Raw genomic sequence first — 21,310 nt, forward strand, 5'->3', positions numbered from 1 at the left:
TACATGAACAGCTCTTCAACGTTTTACTTTCAGTTTCACGACTTTCGCAAGAAGTTGGTAGACCAGCACAACCACCAAGCCTTTCTTTAACGGCATTTTCCGATTTCGTTAGTGCACGCGTTCGCTGCGCTGTTACTCCACAAGTTGCGGACCATTTGGACCAAGCACTGTAAGTACATATCTTGTATTGACATTTGACAGCTGAAACGTTTAAAAAACAAAGAAGTAATTGTTTAGACCTGATGAAAGCCTGTACTAAAGCAGGTCGAAATATTTATTATACATAATGACCATGATAATGTGATTTATATTAAGAAAGTAATTTTTGTATTTCCCAGAATTCCTCTTCTTTGCGGTTAAAGGATAGATTGTATATTTTGATAAAAGATAGCGGTTCGGCATCGATAGTTTCTTGACACAGAAACATTGATCCATTTCTTATTCGTTGCCTAATTATCATTTGGTATCTTATACCAGTGTTTTTTTACTTTCAGAAATTTTAAATTTTGTATGCTTTAGACTAGCAGGACGAAACACAAAACGCTCTAAAAACACTCATAGCCTGTAAACAATAGGATCGAAATTCTCTTTACCCTTATAAATCAAGTGAGCTACACTTTAGAAACTCAAAATGAACAAAACTCAAACATTGTAAAATATTCTTGTTTAAATTAGCCGTATTTCAGCTATTTGAAGATAAAATCTGTATTAGATTTTTGAAAAAACCATAAAACTATTTCTTACGTGCGCAACTAGCCCGTTTAACACTCCATAATGCATTTTTCAATTCCGATAAACTACCAACTTTGAAGACATTCGAATCATCAGTAGCAAGGGCTTTCAATTCCGTTTGATAAGCTGCACCAACGCCAATTGCAATGATGTTAACCCCTTGTTTACTGAGTGCGTCCGATGCTCTTTTGATGTTTGAAGCACCCGTTGCACTACGCCCATCTGTCACCACTAGTAAGACCTGTTTGATAAAAATGAAGTGAAATTTTTGCAGTTCACATAAGAAAATAGCGAAATTATGTATCTGGAATTCTCTACGGCTACGGTTAAAGTGGCGGGTGAAAGCAAGTTCGATATTTGACGTACGGCATTATGTCGACTTTGCTTATACGGTGTTTTGGTGTTTTTCCCGTACAGAGCAAAGTAGACAACGACATTTCGCCTTTGGTGACAACCCGCACGGGCAGATCCGCAACCGTAGCCGTAGAATATCTCCGATACATAATCTCGCTAATATTCCTGCCAGTGCTGCACCGGACATTGCAATATTGTGCATTGGGCAAGCTAAAATGCAATTTATAAATGTAGTTCTTTAAATAGTTTCACGTGACCTGCGTGTTTTTCAAACATATACTACATCAAAAGTAACATTTACCAGAAAGATTAAAAAACATTTCCATTCGAAAATAATATCACTAGATTTAATCCTTCAAGGTATCACATTCTTTTGACTGCAAGGGAAGATCGAAGATTCGCTTTTAGCCTTCCGCTTCTATTCCCGGGGGAGGAGGGTGCACTTAGGCAAGTGAAAGGTACGGGTATGTGCCACCCTTAAGGGTGCCTTTTTGGGACCTTAAAGTCCCTGTAAGGGTTGGAAAAAAAACAGAAAATTAAATTTCAGTCCCACTAAGGGTCAGAAAAACAGGAAAATTTCTACTGTTTGATTCTTAAAAATCAAAATTTGGTCAAGTTAGGCCCAATAAGGGTCGTAAAAATTATGAAGAGTTGAAAGTGAGGCGGCACATACCCGTCAGCTCGCAACCCTAGCACCCCTCCCCCCGGACTCCATTGTTATCGTCTTACCTTCGATACGTCTTTGCGTTGTCCATTAGCTTCCGAAAACATATGTTTTTGAGCAAGTTGTAAAGCTTTGACAGTTTGAGTGCCACCCTCTGAAATTGTAAAATGTGATAATGATATTGTTAAGACAATTTCTTTGGAAAATTCAAAGTTTAAAATCATCATTTCTTATTTTCCTTGGATAAACAAAAGGTTTACAGCAATATGGAGTTAACGCGCTTCCTCTATTGCTGGTAATGCTGCCAGGGAAGAAAACATGGTTGAAAGTTATGTACATAGCACTGACTTTCATATATCCCTGAACCAAGCTATATCCGCCATCTTTGATCGAAGTCTTTGAAAGTTGGTACCCGCAAAGAAGCCATTGTAGTGTTTCAAACTTTGCCTACCGACAAACGGCACTACATCACTAGTGTACAAGTGAAACTAGATCTAGCGCTCTCTCCGAGGGAACCAATTTAAAAAAAACTCATAATATTTTGCTTGACCGGCATTGAGTAGCTCGGTCCAGGGATATATAAAGGTCAGTGGCACATAGCCTTAGATAAATTAAAAAGCTTCAATAGTAACTAACAAACTTTAATATCCTTTTAGCCATCTCTAAGATTCCCAAATAGGCCATTTCACAGTCGCAAAGCGTAATGGGTAATTAGGACCACTGCGCGCTAATGACGACTTTATATTGGTCCAAAGTGTCGAAAAACTTTATTTAGATTATTGCGTCTAGCCAACTGGAAGTCGTTACTAGAGTGAAACCAGTCCCGATTACCCATGATTAATTTCGACTTAATTTCCTGTAACAACGCAACTTACTACTCCATCTTAATCCATCCAATGCATTATATAATGCTTTGCGATTGTATCCTTCATAATCATTAAATTTGAATCTTAAGCGTGCAGCTGAAGAGAAAGTGATGACTGATACACGTGTGTTTGATGGACCAATGGTTAGTTCCTTTGCTAAATCCTTGATGAAATTTGTTTCTTTACGGTAATTGGTATTTGAACCGATTGACCCAGATTCGTCCAATATTGCACCGAGATCAAGTGTACATTCTTTTTCTGGTGTGTTGTACGCTGAAGGAGAATCAAGAGCAGAAAGATCAAGCAAATTAAAAGACCTGTACGTACATTCTAAGTGCGTTCTCAGATTTGTTAGGAATAAATTTGGAATTATAAGAATTTCATAAATCGAAGAAAGACACGTGCTCTTAAAGTTTGTCAATTTTGGGCCTTAGAATATTTTGAAAGACGATGAATGAGTTTCTTTTTAGATGGAACGGTAAAAAATATATTATCTTTCAAGTAATGTCTCAAACTTGCAAGATAGTGGAAGGAAACCACAACAAATCTCGAAAATGGTTAAGACTCAAGTCCAAAAAACCATTTTTAGGCATTTTTAGCCCAAATTTGCCCCAATATATTTTTATTCCAAAATCAGGCTCCGTCACTTTTTGGTTACTGTCATTTTACATAACTATGCAGAAAATCAGAAAAAAATGATGGGCCAATCCCGAGAGAATCTGGTAACAAACGAACAAACGAACGAACGAACGGACGAACATTAAAGGACCTCCGAGGTGGGTCCAATTAAACAAAGTTTCTGAGGCTCAGTATGGCTCTTCCAAAATCTTATACGGAGAGGGGAGGGATGAAATGAAGCTTAACAAAACTCACGTGGGCATTTATCTAAAGTTTTCTGTTCTTTTTCCATATTCTCGCATGACGTCAAAAGTCCTGAACATCCACCATGCTGGATTTTAGTTCGATTGTACGCCATCTTTAATTGACGTGACCGTGACGTAGCACCACATGTTTGTGACCATGGCGACCAGTTTTGGTAAACACATTCTTTGTACTTGCATTCAATTTCTAGGTAGCAAACGATGATAAATTTCGATATGGTTCTTTCTTTTGCTCTTTTGAAAAATCCTTTCTAGTCACAGTTGAGTTTCTATAATTCGAACACGGGCGAGTTAAGGAAGTTTCGAGTTATGGGGTATATTAGGAGTTAGAGAGGTAGTTTGACCTAAAGAGACTCTGCTGTATTTTTCAAAAGAAGAGTCACCAAGATGGCAAAAACCGTACCTTTACAAACAGCCGACTGTAATTTTCCCAGGATGCCTTGCAATGCATTAATGCTACTAATTCTCATCACGTGATCACTGCTCGAAGCAATCGCATTTAATTCGTGAGAATTGACATTATTGCCGGCACCGACAGCAAAAATGTTGACATGATTCTTCTTTAGATCATCAGCTGGCTTTCTGACCGATGAAACACCGCCGTTGCTACGGCCGTCTGTGATAACCACCAGAACCTGGAAAAGAAAACAACAAAGTGAATTAGGTACCGTTATTTTAGTATATGGCTTCAGGACGAACAGTATTATGGCATTAAGAGATATTTGCAAACATTTGGATCAGTAACGGTTGGAAAGATTTTCTAAAGTACAAGTTGCTATTGTGAAAAAATTAACACTTTTCCTGTTTTTCCCATCTAATCATCAAAAGGTAACTGACCAAGAGATGGAATAAAAAATTCCGGTATTTGGGTGAGGTACTTGTTACACACATAGAGACTACTTTAACATCAGAACTACTACAACGTACCTTAGAAATATCAGGTCTTGCTCCACTTTCCACTGTAAACATTTTGCTGTTGGCATCCTTCAAGGCTTGCATCGTATTTGTACCACCACCTAGATAAAAAAATTTAAACAAAATTTTATTTTGAAAGTTTGAAGTTTACGGAGTGATGGCATTTATTGGGTTAATAGTAGCCCGGTAAATGGATCGCGCGATTAAGTGGCCCTCTGGGTATTTTAGTTGTTTTTGAAAGGTGAAAATAGGATGAAGCAATACTTTTAATTGAAAATAAGGGAGTTCAAATCTGTTATTCATGTTTGATAGACCTTTTCATAAATTACGTCACGAACATCACTTGCCTCGTATTCAAATAATTACCATGGTGATTATGCCCCTTGAGACATTAAATGACCTTTTTATGAATAGAAAGTAGTTTTAATAAAATCCGCTGGGAGTTAATCACCATGGCAATAATTTCAAAACGAGGCGAGTGATGTTCGTAAAGTAATTTATGAAAAGGTCGATTCCCAAATTTTTCAGCTTTAAGTATTTTTTTAGTTGTTTGGACTTTTTTATCAAAATGGCGACCTCGTCAAATGCTCCTAACCCATTTCACTGGACTCAGCGTCATCAAAATTTATCATAAAGCAAAGTTCAGCCAGAAGTAGACTCTACTTTAGGTTAATAAGAGACAGTAAAATTACAAGAGATATAACTTTGTAGTGTGAACATACCTTTACGATAGAGACGATTTAAAGCTTGGTGTAAACCATCCTTATTGTATCCTTGGTAATCTCTCAATTTGAAATGGAAACGGACTCCACTTGAATAGGTGATCAGAGAAACACGCGTGTTTTTGACGCCAATGTTGAAAGGTAAAGTCATCTGTCGGACAAAGTCAGTCTCTTTCTTGAAGTCGCTTACGGAAATTGAACCAGATTCGTCGAGAATAAAACCAAGATCAAGTTTACATGACGCTTCTATAACGTGAATAGTGGAATATCAAATGGGTGTAAATCCGAACCAAGATAGACACCCCTGTAATGACTATTGACAATATGTTACTGGTTGGTTGTGATTGATGCATTGTAAAGAAAAACGAGAAAGGTAGCTCCCCCATTGCAGTGATGGCGCATATCATGAATACACCTTTTCGACCGTAGTCGCCAATTGTCGCGCGGGCATTTTTTTGCCCGCTTTATCCCACTAAAACCGCCCCTGTCCTTTTTTCACACCTATAGACAATATAAAAATGTGTCAAAAAAGGATTGGATCGAGTTTAGCGGGATAATTAAATAATTAAGTGGCACGCGCGACTACGGTCGAAAAGGTGTATACTGAAAGTATGGTAACGAATAAATGAAGTATAATAGTCCGTCCACTTTCATATACTTTTTACAAAGCACTTCTTCCGTTTTTGATAGCGTTCGTTAATGATTGTCCAGGAATAAATGTGGATAGACTATATATACATCAGGTAGGGAAAATAAAACAGTGACCTTTTTAGTTGCGCTTTATCTTGCTACTGTAACCTAATACATTCTAATTTCCATAATATTTTGAGGACACTTTGAATATGAGTTTTCTATTACATCTAATGTTCAAGATTAGGATCGTTAACAGACCGTATTCCACGGTATTTCAAATCGCGGGATGTGTTACGCTATAAATTAGATCCTCTAAGGTTTACGAGGTTCTTTTGACACCTAAAAAAAGTTCAAAACACTTTGCACGTTATACCCGTCAATAGACCTTTTCATGAATTTCATCACGAACATCACTTGCCTCGTATTCAAACAATTACCATGGCGATTATGTCTCTTGAGACATTAAATGATTTTTTATGAATAGGAAGTAGTTAATAAAATCCGCTGGGAGTTAATCACCATGGCAATAATTTCAATACGAGGCAATTGATGTTCGAAACGTAATTTATGGAAAGGTCTATTCGCATATCTAGTAGCTTGGAACATTTATTGGTTACTTACTAGGGCATTCAACGAAAGTTTTTTCTTCTTTTTCATCTGATTGACAACTTTTCGAGTATCGATCACAATAGGAGGGGTTGTAGAAATAAGTGATTTTGTTGACGGCAGATCGTAATTTTCGTGATCGATGGCTCTTCCCACATGGCATTGACCAAGTGGACCAACTGTTATAGTTGCATTCTTTGTATTGACATTTCACTGGATTTGAGAAAGTTATGTAATAAAAAAAAGAGTTTTCTTTCTGGATAAAAGTAAGAGAATATGGTCAGGGGAATTTCTATTTAACTATTCAAGTCCATTAACGTTCCGAGAAGACTTTTGATAATACATCAAATTTCCTATAAGCAGATTCATGTAAAAAAGTCACGAAAAAAGTCGAGTAAAGGTTTGATCGGCTGAGACATGTGAAGATTACCTCCTACTTTAGACATTTTGAAAAAAATATGTTTATGTGTGCAATTTTCAGCCAATACACGGGTTTCGAATTAAATCTGGCGCGAGAGAAAAAAATCAAGTAAATAAAAGGAGCGATAAGGGGAAATGCCTTATAAAAGGTTGATAGATTTCCTTTCTTCTCTTTTGAAAGCCAGGTGTTCATTCAAAAGATGTTTTTCTATTTCAAATTCAATAAAAGAAATATGATTAAACGATTGACTTTTTATTTTAATGTTTTTTGTTTTCATAATGACCCATAAAGTCTGTCAAAATGGAAAAATGCGCTAAAATTGCTTGATACACGGCCAATTTTCGTTCTGTTTACTTGATATTTTTCGTGCAAATTTACATGGGATCAAAGCTAAAGCTAAGCAAAAATTTAATTCGAAACCCGTGTATCAGACCTTTACTCTACGTTTGTTCGTGACTTTTTTTTACATGAATCTGCTAATAGGAAATTCATGTATTAAGTCGTTCATTTACCCGAATTGCCATCTACGGCAATTCTTGGTATGGCGGTAGATGTGACCTACACTACGTTGACCCATTTGTTCGACTGAGAGTGAGAGAAATTGCAGATGAGTCTCCATAACTCGAACACATGGGGAACACAAATTTGTTCGAGTTAAGGAAATCTCGAGCTAACGGAGTGAAGTTTATAAGGTATTGTTAACTGAAGGGGAACACAAATTGGTTAAGAAAATCTGGAGCTAATGGAGTAATGTTTATAAGGCATTAGTAAATGAAGGGGCCATAAAACTTGTTAGAGTTAAAGGAGTTATATAGAGAGTTAAAGAGTCATACTGGGTCATACCTGGACACACGGATAATGTCTTATTCTGATGTAAATAACTTGCACATGTTTTGGTGTACGCGTCACATGCCGCTTCATCTTTCACGTTAACGACGGCATTACGTGAGTATCGGTAACGTCGTTGTCTCTTGACGGAACCACAAGTTGCGGACCACGAGGACCAACCAAAGTAATAACAGTTTTTGTAAGAGCAACGAACTAAAGGGTGGATGTGGATTAAAAGTTGAATATATGGTTTTAAGACATTCTAACTTTTGCTTGAAAACAAATTCTGTCTTGTCAAGCTTATTAAGTTGCGCTCAGATTCCTAACATTCCCAAAAGCAAACAAAATTTCATGCCCTTTTTAAAAGAGCTCGCTATAAATCAAATGGCGACAACGGCCTACGAGACAAAGCTTGCAGATATTCGAAGTCTACAAAGAATCAGTGTTTCAATTCCATATACATCCTTTGAGGACTGGAAAAAACAGTAAAAAAAAACACAAATAATCTAAATTTCTTACCTGGACATTTAGCCAAATTCTTGGTTTCAATTAGATTATTATCACAAGTAGTTTTGTACTTTGAGCATTCACTGACAGCTTTGACGGTGTAATAACTGTTGCTGGTTTTTCGAAGTCGTCTTGTTCTTTTGACACCGTTTCCACAAGTAGCTGACCAACTTGACCATGAGTGATAATAACAATTTTTCTTTAAACACCGTACTAAAAAAGAGGAAATATATCAGATAGCTTTTTCATTGATTTAATAATAAAAAGGAATTGAAGGGATAATCAGATTGTTTGAGATTTTCTGCTTGGTGAGGTCTTTCATGGCCCTGAGCAAAACCTCTGATTCATTTTGTCTAGCTATTTTCCCATAGTCGAGATATTCAATCTACAAGTTTTTGACTTTTTTTAACAAGAAAACGATAGAACTTTAACGTGAGAGCCCGGGGGAGGGGGGTAGTAGGTTTACCAACTGACGGTCTGTGCGGCAAAAAATTTCTTTTAGAATTGCACCCTTACAGTGCAGAAAAAATAGGTAAAATTCATACCCTTACAGTGCATTTTTTCAAATTTTAAACTCTTTTAGAGCAAAATAAATCAAGATTTTCGAGCCAAAATTTGCAATTTTTCCTAGATTTGCTGAAATTTCCACCCATACAGTGCATTTATCAAAAAAGTCCACCCTTACAGTGCATTTCTGATATTTTGAAAAACATGCCCTTAACCACCGCACATACCCGTCGGTCAATTTGCCTGACTGCCCCCCCCCCGGGCGTGAGAGCCGTGTAAGAACCAATTTTAAGTTTTCTTTTTTAAATTGCGGTACTGTATCTCGACTTTGGAAAATAGCTAGGCCAAATTATTTGGAGCTCATTCACTTAGGATTTCTCTATGGGCAAAAATATCAAACCATTTGATTACCCCATTAACTTGTAATAAGCGAAAAGTAGGAAATAATTCATAGAATTAAAATGCTGATTATTTGAAAAGTAACAAATAACTATCTTATTACTTGGGCATTTAGCGAGAGTCTTTGTTTGCTTGTCGTACAATTCACATGATTTTGGATAATTGTCACAATCTTTGCTTTCTTTGACATAAGTTGTGACATCTCCAGAATAATAACGTTTTCGAGATCTTTCGACTAATCCACAAGTTGCGGACCACGAGGACCAGCGGTAATAAAAGCAACTCTTGTGTTTGCATGGCACTGAAAAAAAAGTAGAAAAGCAAAATATATTCATGTATAAAAACTTGCATTCGATACTCTCTCTCTAGTCATAATTAGGTATAAATAGGTATTATAGGAATCATAGAGTTATATCAGACCCTTTGATCGAAGATTGTTTACTTAAAAAAGTACGCTGTGACACAGTTGACACGTGAAGCTAATGAATCGAAATTTGACCACTATCTTTAGGCTCTTCATAAAGAAAAAGATTTCACTCACCAGGGCATTTAGCTAGATTTTTAGTTTCGATAAGTGTACTATCACAAGCAGTTGTGTATTGAGCACATTCACTGACAGCTTTGACCTTGTAATAAGAATTGCTTGAATATCTGAAACGTCTTGTTCTTTTGACACCGTTTCCACAAGTAGCTGACCAACTTGACCATGAGTGATAGTAACACTTCTTGTTCAAGCAGCGGACTAAAGGATAGTAGAAAATTTTAAAATATAAAGTTGAAAAAGATATTTAAATAACGAAACAGATTTGCTTGTCAGGTTTGTGCATGTTAAATGAAAACAATTCTAATAGCGTGATTTAAAAAAAAAGCCAATTATAATTCTGCTGTCCAAAAACCTATCCACTCTATCATTCATCTATAACATTGACAAAGTTAGAGGGTAGTGATCTTACTTGGGCATTTAGCGAGAGTCTTCGTTTGCTTGTCGTACAATTCACATGATTTTGGATATTTGTCACAATCTTTGCTTTCTTTGACATAAGTTGTGACATCTTTTAAAGAATAACGTTTTCGAGATCTTTCGACTGATCCGCAAGTTGCCGACCACGAGGACCAACCGTAATACGAACAGCTCTTGTGTTTGCATGGGACTGTAAAGAAAAACCTTCATTATCTCAAAACCTTCTTGCATTCTCCAGGACCTAGGTCGTTTGTGCCTCGGCAAAACAGAGATCAGGACCCGGGATGCATTGGCAGTCAGGGAAATTGACCGACGAGTATGTGCGGCGGTTAAAGGTTTATTTTTCAAAATAGCAGAAATGCACTGTAAGAGTGGAAATTCAGCAAGTACAGGAAAAATTGTTAATTTTTAGCCCGAAATTCTGATTTTTTTATCTAAAAGAAGATGGACTGTAAAAGGTATGAATTTCACCGATTTTTTGCTGAACCATAGCACTTGGCAAGTGAATGCTCCTTCACCCGGGTCAACGCGTGCCATGTGAGGGGAATCGGGTGCCATAACTCTGATACAAGAGTATGGGTAGATATTCCAGACATTGTTGTGTACTTGGTGACACTTGGGAGGTTCTACACCTGCGAGGACATCCGTTCTCCTGTGTAGTTCGAGTGTCGTGATATACACAATGGCTCGACAGCTCGCATCTGCAGGGTTGCAATGTCTGCTTGCGCTGTGATTCCTACTCCATCGTGGATAGGACCCATTCCGATGCATCAGAGGGCATATCTATCTATCTATCTTTTGCTGAACTCTAAGGGTGCGATTCTAAAAGCCAATCCCAATTTTTTCGCCGCATATACCGTTGGTTCGTATACCCACTCCCCCCTCCGGGATCAAAAGAACATCAGAACTTTGAAATTTTCTCTTACCTGGACATTTAGCCAAATTCTTGGTTTCAATTAGATTATTATCACAAGTAGTTTTGTACTTTGAGCATTCACTGACAGCTTTGACGGTGTAATAACTGTTGCTGGTTTTTCGAAGTTGTCTTGTTCTTTTGACACCGTTTCCACAAGTAGCTGACCAACTTGACCATGAGTAATAATAACAATTCTTGTTCAAGCAACGGACTAGATGTATTAAAATCATCTTCAAAGGTAGTCCAGCCGTGGTAAATTAGAATCATGGCTCGCCCCCCCCACTTTTTTCTTTTTTTTTTTTGGGGGGGGGGGGGTGTAAATCTAAAATCGGCCTAAAAGTTGGTGGGAGCTGTCTCATTTCTTAAACTCAGGGGGACCTAAAAAAGTGGGGGGATCTGAAGGGCTGCACTAAAGTTCTGGGGACTAATTAGGAAATTGTAAAAATATTTTCTTTGTTGGTTTTAATCTGCTGTTTTTAAATATTCTACTGTTTTATTTTTATATGCGCGAGAGGGGGGTACACACACCACAACCTTGAAAGTACTTTTTGCAGGGACCTGTCCCTTTACATTTCAACTGGGACCTTAACCTTAATGAAAAGTGGGGGGACATAAAACTTAAGGGGGACCTAAATTTGTTGGGGGGGGACCTAGAACCCCATTCGGAGCCATGAACCTGTAGCGACCGTAGCAAAAGTAGAGCATTCGGCTACGATGCACAATGCCGTGGGTTCAATTCCCCATACTAAAGCACAAAAATAGTACTTGATACCTCTCTGCTTGATGCTCTGCAATTAATAGAAAGATCGGTTCGCCTCCGACTGCGATCGCAAGGCTTAGTAAGTAAGTCTGCGACTGCAGTCGGAGGCGACCCGAAGGCTCCTCTTTCGATAGCTATCTACCCGAAGGTAGGGGAGGACGCCAATCTTTCTCCCTGGATTACTACACTTACCCTTGATCCCTTCTCTTAATTGCCGAGCATCAAGCAGGGAGGCATCAAGTACTATTTTGAGAATCTTTATGGTATGACCCGACTGGGGGTTGAACCAACAACCTTGCGAACCGTACCGGATGCTCTACCACTGCACTACGGTCGCTCGTAACTTAACTGTACTAATCATCCTTAGTCAACCCTGATATAAACATTTTATTTTTATCCAGAAGATGAATCAACTTCAAAGGAGGTTTGACGGGTGTCAAAGCTACTGTCCTAAGGACCACTGACCTTTATATACCCTGGACCAAGTTTCTCAATCCTGGCCAAAGTAAATCTTTGATCTGAGTTTTTTGGTACCCTAAATGGCGGCACTACTTAATAGCGGTGTGAATGCATCGAGAGCGCTAGATCTACTTTCCCTCGAAAACTTTTGATGATGTAGCGTTGTTAGTTAATTTTTAACACTGCAATGGCTTCTTTACGGGTACTAATTTAAAAATGTTACAATGATTTTGATACAGTTAGACATCCGTGTCTTGACTCCACATTATCATTAAAATCTATTAGAGGCACTTTCATGGAGTTGTTGTTTTTTGAAGTTATGAAAAATTGGATGCTAGAAATTATACAAGTCTATTTTCTTCTATCTTCCGAGAGTGCTCAATGACATCAGAGCCCGGGGGGGGGGGACTCATATGATCTGGCCTACGTCATGTGCCGCGCTTAAGGGTGAGGTTTTTCAGCATCCCAAAATGCACTGTACGGGTGTGTTCCTGTGAGATGGCACTGCAAGGGTCGAATTTTAAAACAAATTCAAAATAATTGATAAAAAGAAAGGTTTTTACTTCTCGTTTGTTTGAAAAAGTTTATTATTTGATAATTACAGCTGACAAGAATAATTTTCTCACTTTTTCTTTGAAACAGAAAATTTCCCAAGCTTCTTTTTTCACGCAGATTTACAGCTGAAAAATATAGTGCACTATAAGGGTTGAGAAATCATGAGAAAATGCAATGAAAGGGTACCTTTTCAGCCATATTGAACTGCACTGTAAGGGTACAATTTTGAAAAGCAGATTTTGCGCGGCACATACCGTCGTTTCGAAATCAAGTAGCCCCCTCGGGTATCAGAGCTTGTTCAAGTTAAAAGAAAGAGACTTTGATTTATAATGTAGAACTCTAAGTTTAATGCCGCCCGTATGGAAGACAGAATTTCAAACAAAGAAGCCATTGTATAGGACTATTTTTCAAACGATCTTCATTTAGCTGATGATTGTCGTACATACAGGCGGCATGAAACTTAAAGTTCTAAATTCTAAATCAAAGTCTCTTTCTTTTAACTTGGATGCTAGAAAATTAAAAACTACTCACTTGGGCATTTGTTCAAAGTCTTTCTTTGTGTATCGTATTTGTTACATGTTTTAGGGTATTTGTTACAGTCTGTACTTTCCTTGACATAAGTAATCGTGTCACGTGTGTAGTATAGTTTTCGAGAACGAGAAACTGAACCACAGGTTGCAGACCATGATCCCCAACCGTAATAGCTGCAGTCCTTGTGACGGCATGCAACTATAAAGAAAGTATGACATTGAAATTTAGAAAAGTGGCAACAAAGTAAACTTTTTTCGAGAAGGTTTTCTCGAGAAGCAACTAACTGGCACACAGGCTCTTTCAGACATTATTTAAAATCATTAACGCTATGAGCAATAGATGGATATTGCTTTAGAGTTTTAAGTTTGCTTGGTAAAAAAGAAGCTTCACAACCCTAAATACCAAATTTACCAGCTGAAGAACGCGCTTGAAGGGAAGTTCCCTTAACATCATCTTTCAAGTGTAAAATGAAGAACCACAAATATTTCACCCAAAAAAAACCATTACCTGGACATTTAGATAAAGTTTTAGATTCCTTCTTGTATTGCTCGCAAGTCTTCGTGTATTTATCACAATCTTTGCTTTCTTTTACTTCAATGCTTCTATCACTTGAGTAATAAAATCTTCGTGATCTTTCGACTGATCCACAAGTTGCAGACCACGAGGACCAACCATGATAGTAACAGTCCTTGTATTTGCATGTTACTGCAAAACAAACAAATCAAAAAGAAGAATTGTACACAGAAGGGTTTTTTAAACAACATAGTAGAGCCTATAAAAAGTTCAAAACTATAAAAGGTTCTAAACAATTCGTTTACTTACCAGGACATTTAGCCAGTGTTTTGTACTCGTATTTATAATTTTCACATGATGTTTTGTATTGTGCACATTGGCTTGAAGATGCGACGGTTACTGTAGAGCTTGACGAGTAATAATAACGTCGTGAACGGTAAACACTTCCACAGGACGCAGACCAGCTACTCCAGCTGTAGTAATAGCAATTCTTGACTGTGCATCGTGCTGATGAATATACTAGAGAGAGAAAATAAATAAAATTCATGATTTAGCTTTTAACCGGAATACATCTGTATGTCCCCTGAAAGCGTAGAGAGACTGGGTTACAGCTCTTACAAGGAACATTAACTTCATTGAAGTTACCGCATTGGTGATTTCTAGATACAGCTGAGTCTCCAAAACTCAAACACGCGCGGGGAACACAAATTTATTCCAAGTTAAGGAAATTTCGAACTTTCGCTAATTCGTACTTCTTTTATACAAATTGTTTTTTGATTTGAGCTAAAAATTATTAGTTTCTGTCGGGTAATTTAGGTACCCTCTATGATTCGAATCTCTTTGTAATTGAAACACTTTAGACTTCCCGTTTGAGTTCGAATTAGAGGGAATAGACCTTTTCATAAATTACGTCACGAACATCACTTGCTTTGTATTCAAACAATTTAAATGGTGATTATATCTCTTGATACATTAAATGATTTTTTTTATGAATAGAAAGTAGTTTTAATAAAATCCGGGGAGTTAATCACCAATACCAATAATTTCAAAACGAGGCAAGTGATGTTCGTGACGTAATTTATGAAAAGGTCTATTAGCTGTAACATCAAAACAAATCAAGATAAGATAAGAATCTTACATGGGCATGCAGCTAGTTGTTTAGTTTCTGATTCTTTTGATTGACAAGTTGTTCTCAATCCAGCACATCCACTGACTTGCGTTTTACTCCTACTCGACGAATAATAAAATGATCTTGTTCGAGTGGCTTGACCACATGTTGCAGACCAACTACTCCAACTTCGATAATGACAATCCTTGTAATGACATGTCACAGCTGTAGAAATAGGATAAGTAGGTATCAAATCAAAATTATGGTTTATTACGGTAGTGTTAGACTATAATTCCAAGGGGGGGCAGTAGCGTAGGCAAGAGGGGCGCAAAGTTTGTGTAGGAGTGCAGACTTTTATGACACAGTAATTATTTTTTTATATTATGAATAGATAATTATTGTGTCATAAAAATCTGCTCTCTTACATAAATTTTCGCGCCCCTCCTGTCTACGCTACTGGGGGAGGGGGGGGGGGGGGTTGTAATGAATGGGTCAAGGAAATGTGTAGTCTGATTGTATTGTCGGCGTCGGCGGAGCCGGGAGTAACGGAATCTATCGTGTATTCTATTTGCGCTAGGTCTGATCGAATACTGAAATGGAGCGCCACACCTACGCTATTTTACTTACCGCCTAGATTAGATTATCCTATCTAAGCTATTCAATTGTAGAGTGGACGGGAGCTGGGGATCGAACCCACAATCCTTGGATAAGAAGATAAATGGTCTACCGACTGAGCTATCAGACATACGAAATCATATCATTCATAAAGGATGGACTGTATTAAAGGTTTTATTTTTACACAAGTGTTTCAGGTTTCATATAAGACACATATTTGATATCAGGACAGTGTTTTGCTATTGTTATGTTATGCTGATATAAGCAGAAAAATGTTTTTCTTTTCCTCTTTCTGACCAATCTTGCTCCGCATACGTGTCAATCCAATGTGAAAAAAACTTGTAAATTAAAATCGATGAGTAAGCAAACGCGATGTCACTCTTATTTAAAAACAAAACCTTTAAAAACTGTCATAAAGAAAATATTTGTACCTTTGCAACTGACAGACTTGATTTTGGAAACGATTGAGGTCAAATAATACGCATTTGTAACACTGAAAATATTGGAGTAACTTCCAGAGATGATGTTCAATTCATTGTTATTGATTCCTGAACCAACTCCAACTGCCAGAATGTTGACACCAGAATTACGTAATGTATCAGCTGCAGCTTTTAAAACACTACTTCCTGATTGGCTCTTTCCGTCTGAAATCACCACAAGGACCTGAAAAAAAGGTAAACCCCGAAACAAGAGTAGGAAAAAAGTGAAACAGAATTTACATGAACAAAATTTCTTTTAATCGATTGGACATTTTTCTTGGATTAGAAATCATGTATTGTGGTCAGGGGTGCCCTTTCCCTGAGATTAGGAGGGAGGCAAATTTTTTATTTGGGGACGATTAAAAAAAATGCTGGGGGCTAACTCAATAAGGGGGCTATGTTTTGAGTAATCAAACTGAGGTATATTTTATCTTTTATGAGATGAGTCTTTATCTCCTGCCTTAAAATTGCGCATCAATTTAGCTTTTTTCAAGCTAAATTTTTTTATTTTCCCTTTCGTGGAGGTGGGGGCTTTTTAAAATTTAGCTGGGGGCTATTTTCATAGCCCTCCCCCTTCTAAAAATTGCTAGGGGCTGGACCCCTGTGCATTCTATGAAATGTTACTCTATACAAAAAACTGATCCACTTTCTTCTGAAAAAACTTCTTTCTCCGATACTTATACAGGGGGTGAACACAGTTTACTCTGTCCAATTAGAATCGTAAAGTACTTGAAAAAGAGGAAGATTTTGTCTGCTTTCGTTCTTCAAATAGTAAAGTGAAAACAAGGATTTTTCTGTATATGAATGATTAAAAATCCAAAAGTTTATCACAAAAACTAAAAGGAAGATCTAAGAATGGGCTCTTCCAGAAAATGTTCGTACATATATAGGATATAGTGTCCGGAAAATAGTGAAAAATCAACAAAATTTGCCTTGTCCGGTGGGTAAACTTGCTCTGATTGGGGGTAATTTTGCTCTGTTTGAGGGTAATTTCAAATGTCCAGGGGGTCAACTGATGCTTGTCCGGGGGTTAGACCTGCTGACCGGGAGTTAAAAGTAACAATGTCGGGGGGGGGGGGTGAATTTCTAAAATATTTTGTATCCTCCACCCCCAAATTCAATTTTTTTCTGGAAAAGCCCAATTTGAAAAATCAGGAGAAGAATATTTTGTTAACAAAAACAGAATGTAGCATGAGCTTACGTTGACTTTATCGTGTCGTTCACCGCTACTCAGGGTGTACATTTTGGTTCGTGCCAAATCCAACGCTTTGTTCGTGTACGTCCCCCCACCTGTACATAAGAAAATATTAATTTTATTACAGTCTGTTAAAAAAAATTGCAGTGAAGAAATTCTTTGTACAGGGAGAAGATTGAAAAGATCTTCACTTTCTTCATTTTCATTCTTCATCTTCAATTTCAAAAGTAATTTAAGAAAATGCTTAAACCTATCCACTCAAAATTATCTTTTCAACGAGGTAATACTGATGATTATATGTTAATTTTCTAACCAAGAGCAATGATTAAAATGAAACGAAGTATAAATAAACTTTTAACAGACTTTAGGATAGCAATAACAAGAGAAAATTTTATCTCGATGGAGTCGTATAGAAACGACATTTTTTCGAACGCAAACAGAATCTTCACTGTTAACAGTATATGCATTGAGTTTAAAGCCCGAAAGGCTAGAGTAGAATCTCTAACCTTTCCCAGGCAAGAAAAAGTGAAGCCACTTATTTCCCATCCAGAACACGCCGCAATCCTTTGTTTTCGAGGACTGCATTTTTTTAAACCTTAGCGATAGATTTTACTTTCAACCCGGTGTTTGTGGAAGTCGATGGTATACAGTACCATTTTCCTAGGAAAAAAAGTACTCCCGAAAGTATACATCCAAGAGGGCGTCTTCTCTCTAAAGATATTCACTTTTTCTTAAAAATTAAAGATCTTATGTAGCAAGTACAAGTTTAGTGGTACAAATTTTCTCAGAAAAAAAATACCGGAGAGTGGGAGTGGGAGTACTTATTTTCTGTTACACCGGTTAGAGTTTTATTATCATATAGAAATATCTATAATCGAACACTTAAAAACAAAGATTTTCAAACCTCGTTGGCGGATTCGTGGTAGATAATAATCCAAGCCTTGTCGACTGTATCCATACCAATCTCGGAATGCAAAATGTTGAACAGCATCACTTGAGAAAGTTATAATGGATACTCTAGTCTTGTATGTATCAACGTTAAACTGTTGTGTTACTGATTTGACGAAGTCGATGGATTTTTTGAAATCCGTACTGGTGATGGAGCCAGATTCATCGATAATGAAACCAAGATCGAGATCACAATTCGCATTGGTGCTGTAAGGAAAAAGAAAGAAAACATTGTGGTGAAAATCGTTTTAACATTTTCTGCACTGACCTCTACCGATAAAGTCTCCTATATTTAGGAAGTATATAGTGCTGCATTTCATTAGTCTGAATCGCAGACCTCTATAGTGGGAGCGTACGAGGGTTCTGGACACCGAAATACCAACAGTTTTTCACAAAATCACTGCAATACCGACACATGTTTTACGAAATACCGACACCGTCATTTTTTCATATTATTTTTCAAAATTCTAATATGAGATAAGAGGATAAGAGGAATTTCTGAGAAATAGCCCTTGATTTAGCACAGTTTCTCCGACGAAAAATTACCGTATCACCGATTGAAAATTATACTGAAATACCGACGCAAAAAAAGGTCAATACCGACACTCTGGTACGAGCGTACCAGAGTATATAAGAAGCACGTTAGTAGGTTACGTTTGGTTTTCACGTCTCCAATTGAGGTTTAGCGCAAGAACTTATGGCAAAATAGTACTAGATATGTATAAGCGATAAGGGTCATCTGCAGTTCCTGTTAGGTCTCGAACGTCATAAACATTAAAAATTGATTTTGAAAAAAAAGACTCTTCGGGGTTGATTCTTGCACGTCCAGAACCACTCTATTTAAAAAAGGAAAGCCTACTACTCTCGGGTACCTAATAGCAGCCTCCGCTAATTAATTTTTCAAACATTATCCAGCCAGGACATTTTTATTCCAACCTCTTATTAAGTTTTGAGATTTTTTCAGCCCCCCGCCCTCCCGAATATTAGGTACCCGAGAGTAAAAAAGATTATAACAACAAGGAATATCATAAAGACGAGGAGAGAGTAGAATTACGTGATGTAATTTCTATACAATTAGGCGTACCGCTGTCGTATATTTTGATAGCGAGAGTGTCACTATGGGTAACTTTTCTTTTAAAAATTAAAACAGTACAAGACTTGGTTTGACTGATACAAGACTTGATTTGACTGAGCTAAAACAACAGTGAGACTAATTGAGATGAGCACGTGTTTTTATTAGAGGTAAATCACCTTCTATGATGAGAATCTTGCTTGAAAAAAATAATGTGAATGCAGCTCTGTTTGCGTTAAGCATAAAAATATTTATGGTCCACGATGTTCCTGATGATTAAGCCTTTGTTGGTCTCAAAATTATTCCCCGTTTTAACGTATATGGTATTTCATTTTAACTGTTATGAACTGATCTGAAAATATTGACAATCGTTTGTATATACAGTGCAGGAACGACGCAAAGGGTACGGCAGGTACGGCGGCCACCGTACCAGATTTTCACAAAAAACCCCGAAATTTTCTTCTTCGTCGGTAAAACCGCTATAAAATCGCTATAAAATCGCTTAATTTTCCTCATTCGCCGTACCAGATATAAAAGGCTTCCACTGTGCCTGCAGTGTCGATACTTCATTTGAAAGGCTCAGTAACATAGGAACCTTGAAACAGTCTCCCAATTATTTTCACGGGGTCCATTTATTGGTGGCCAACTGACCTGCCTATCGGATAATTTTGATATGGACGAACTCCTTGGAACCTCTACCTTGTTGCCCTAACGCGTTAGACCACTGGACCAACACACCCCTGCTCTGACTTCATTCTATATTGTTCTCGACAATGAATGTTCGAAATAGATGGAGGTAGAGCTACTAACTGAACAATAGTTTCAAAGATAAAAATGCAATCATCTTTTTCGAAAAAAAATATTATACAGTAAAACCTTTAATCAATGGACACTCTAAAAGGCGGACACCTCTGATTAGTGAACAATTCAATTTTCCCCGGTCATTTCCTACTCAAATCGTCATAATAAAGTTTCCAAAAGGCGGACACTCAATTAGCGGACAATCCATTTAGTGGACAAAGTTTTCTGCACGAAATAGACGAAACCCTACTTTTTCCTCTCTAATTAGCAGACATCGACGGTCAAACTGGTCACAAACTTTAAAAATTTATTAAAGATTTCACCTCAATGTAATACATAAGGGCAATATCCATGATTAGATAGGATTGATTTATCCAAACTATTTATTTCTTATAAAAATACTTGAATGTTTCATTAAACTAATTGTTTAAAGACGAGCACTCCTTTTATTCAGTCGGTGAATTTTCTTAAGTAATAAAAATGATAAACTGCAGGACCCTGAAGACTACTATGATTCATAAAAACTAAAATTGTCACATTTGAATTATCATTTTCTTGTTCTTCCATGTCCTAGTGTCTCTAAATACGCATTTAGGTCCAAAATTTTACATATTTAACCCCTTAATAGTACGTTATACCAAAATTAGAACATAGATGAAAAGTTTCTAAAATGCGGACACTTTTAGTTAGCGGACACTGACCCTATTCTCAGATGGTGCCCACTGTATTGAGAAATTTATATTGAAAAATGAATTTCTTGATGTCCTCATTTTGAAATCATTTCACCCCCTCCCCCTTCAACAAGTAAAATCTTACCTAACCACCAAGTAATTAACTAAAATTATTAGAATATTAAGAATCTTCATTTTTCTGTCTGTCTGTCTGACCTCCGTAAAGGAGTCACTTGAAATAAATCCACAAAAATTATCCGAAGATATAAAAAGAGACTGTAACCTGAAACAAGGGGGTAGGAAAAGATGAAAGTAGCTGGTAAGGAGTTTCGAATTGAATCCTCGTATGTAATATACTTTAATGGTATTACTGTATTAACATTGAATCGCGAAAAGATATGAAATTGAAAATTAAATGAAGAAATCACGACTGTATATTGTGAAGAATGAAAACAGGTGAATTGAAAAAAGGTACAGTTTTATTGGATTTTTTTATAAGAATTAGTAAATAATGTTTTTAGGGAAACTTTAGAAGGATGGATACATGTCGCAAACATTTGTCAACCATAAGCAATATAGAGTAGAGTCCCGTTTAGTAGATAGAGAGCTGTTCCGCTGTTCCTCCTGCATTGTAAGACGCATGCGTAATTTGTGGTTCTTTTAACCATATGTAGTTAACTCCCGTGATAAA

The 21,310-nt window shown here is 37.1% G+C and overlaps 1 protein-coding gene across 2 annotated transcripts in view; it reads right to left on the minus strand.

Annotated features, from left to right (window-relative positions):
• The window catches only part of LOC136824795 (uncharacterized), a 52,962-nt gene extending 32,093 nt beyond the window's left edge, over positions 1-20,869 (minus strand). The window contains exons 1-23 of one of the 2 annotated variants that reach the window (XM_067080772.1): positions 20,765-20,869; positions 18,032-18,282; positions 17,134-17,222; positions 15,885-16,116; positions 14,869-15,063; positions 14,040-14,249; positions 13,725-13,922; positions 13,218-13,415; positions 10,923-11,123; positions 9,989-10,186; positions 9,577-9,777; positions 9,139-9,336; positions 8,142-8,342; positions 7,638-7,835; positions 6,389-6,586; positions 5,135-5,380; positions 4,425-4,513; positions 3,901-4,132; positions 3,490-3,684; positions 2,626-2,889; positions 1,816-1,904; positions 745-973; positions 4-201 (exon numbers count right to left, since the gene is read on the minus strand). In XM_067080772.1, the coding sequence (XP_066936873.1) occupies positions 4-201; positions 745-973; positions 1,816-1,904; positions 2,626-2,889; positions 3,490-3,684; positions 3,901-4,132; positions 4,425-4,513; positions 5,135-5,380; positions 6,389-6,586; positions 7,638-7,835; positions 8,142-8,342; positions 9,139-9,336; positions 9,577-9,777; positions 9,989-10,186; positions 10,923-11,123; positions 13,218-13,415; positions 13,725-13,922; positions 14,040-14,249; positions 14,869-15,063; positions 15,885-16,116; positions 17,134-17,222; positions 18,032-18,282; positions 20,765-20,814 (4,360 nt within the window). In that variant the 5' untranslated portion in view covers positions 20,815-20,869. The remainder of the gene's footprint in view (positions 1-3; positions 202-744; positions 974-1,815; positions 1,905-2,625; positions 2,890-3,489; positions 3,685-3,900; positions 4,133-4,424; positions 4,514-5,134; positions 5,381-6,388; positions 6,587-7,637; positions 7,836-8,141; positions 8,343-9,138; positions 9,337-9,576; positions 9,778-9,988; positions 10,187-10,922; positions 11,124-13,217; positions 13,416-13,724; positions 13,923-14,039; positions 14,250-14,868; positions 15,064-15,884; positions 16,117-17,133; positions 17,223-18,031; positions 18,283-20,764) is intronic. The other variant, XM_067080774.1, reaches the window with a different exon arrangement.
• Positions 20,870-21,310: the final 441 nt, after the last annotated feature.

The sequence above is a fragment of the Clytia hemisphaerica genome, unplaced genomic scaffold, assembly GCF_902728285.1.
Source record: "Clytia hemisphaerica strain Z4C2 unplaced genomic scaffold, Clytia hemisphaerica genome assembly, whole genome shotgun sequence".
Classification (NCBI taxonomy): domain Eukaryota; kingdom Metazoa; phylum Cnidaria; class Hydrozoa; order Leptothecata; family Clytiidae; genus Clytia; species Clytia hemisphaerica.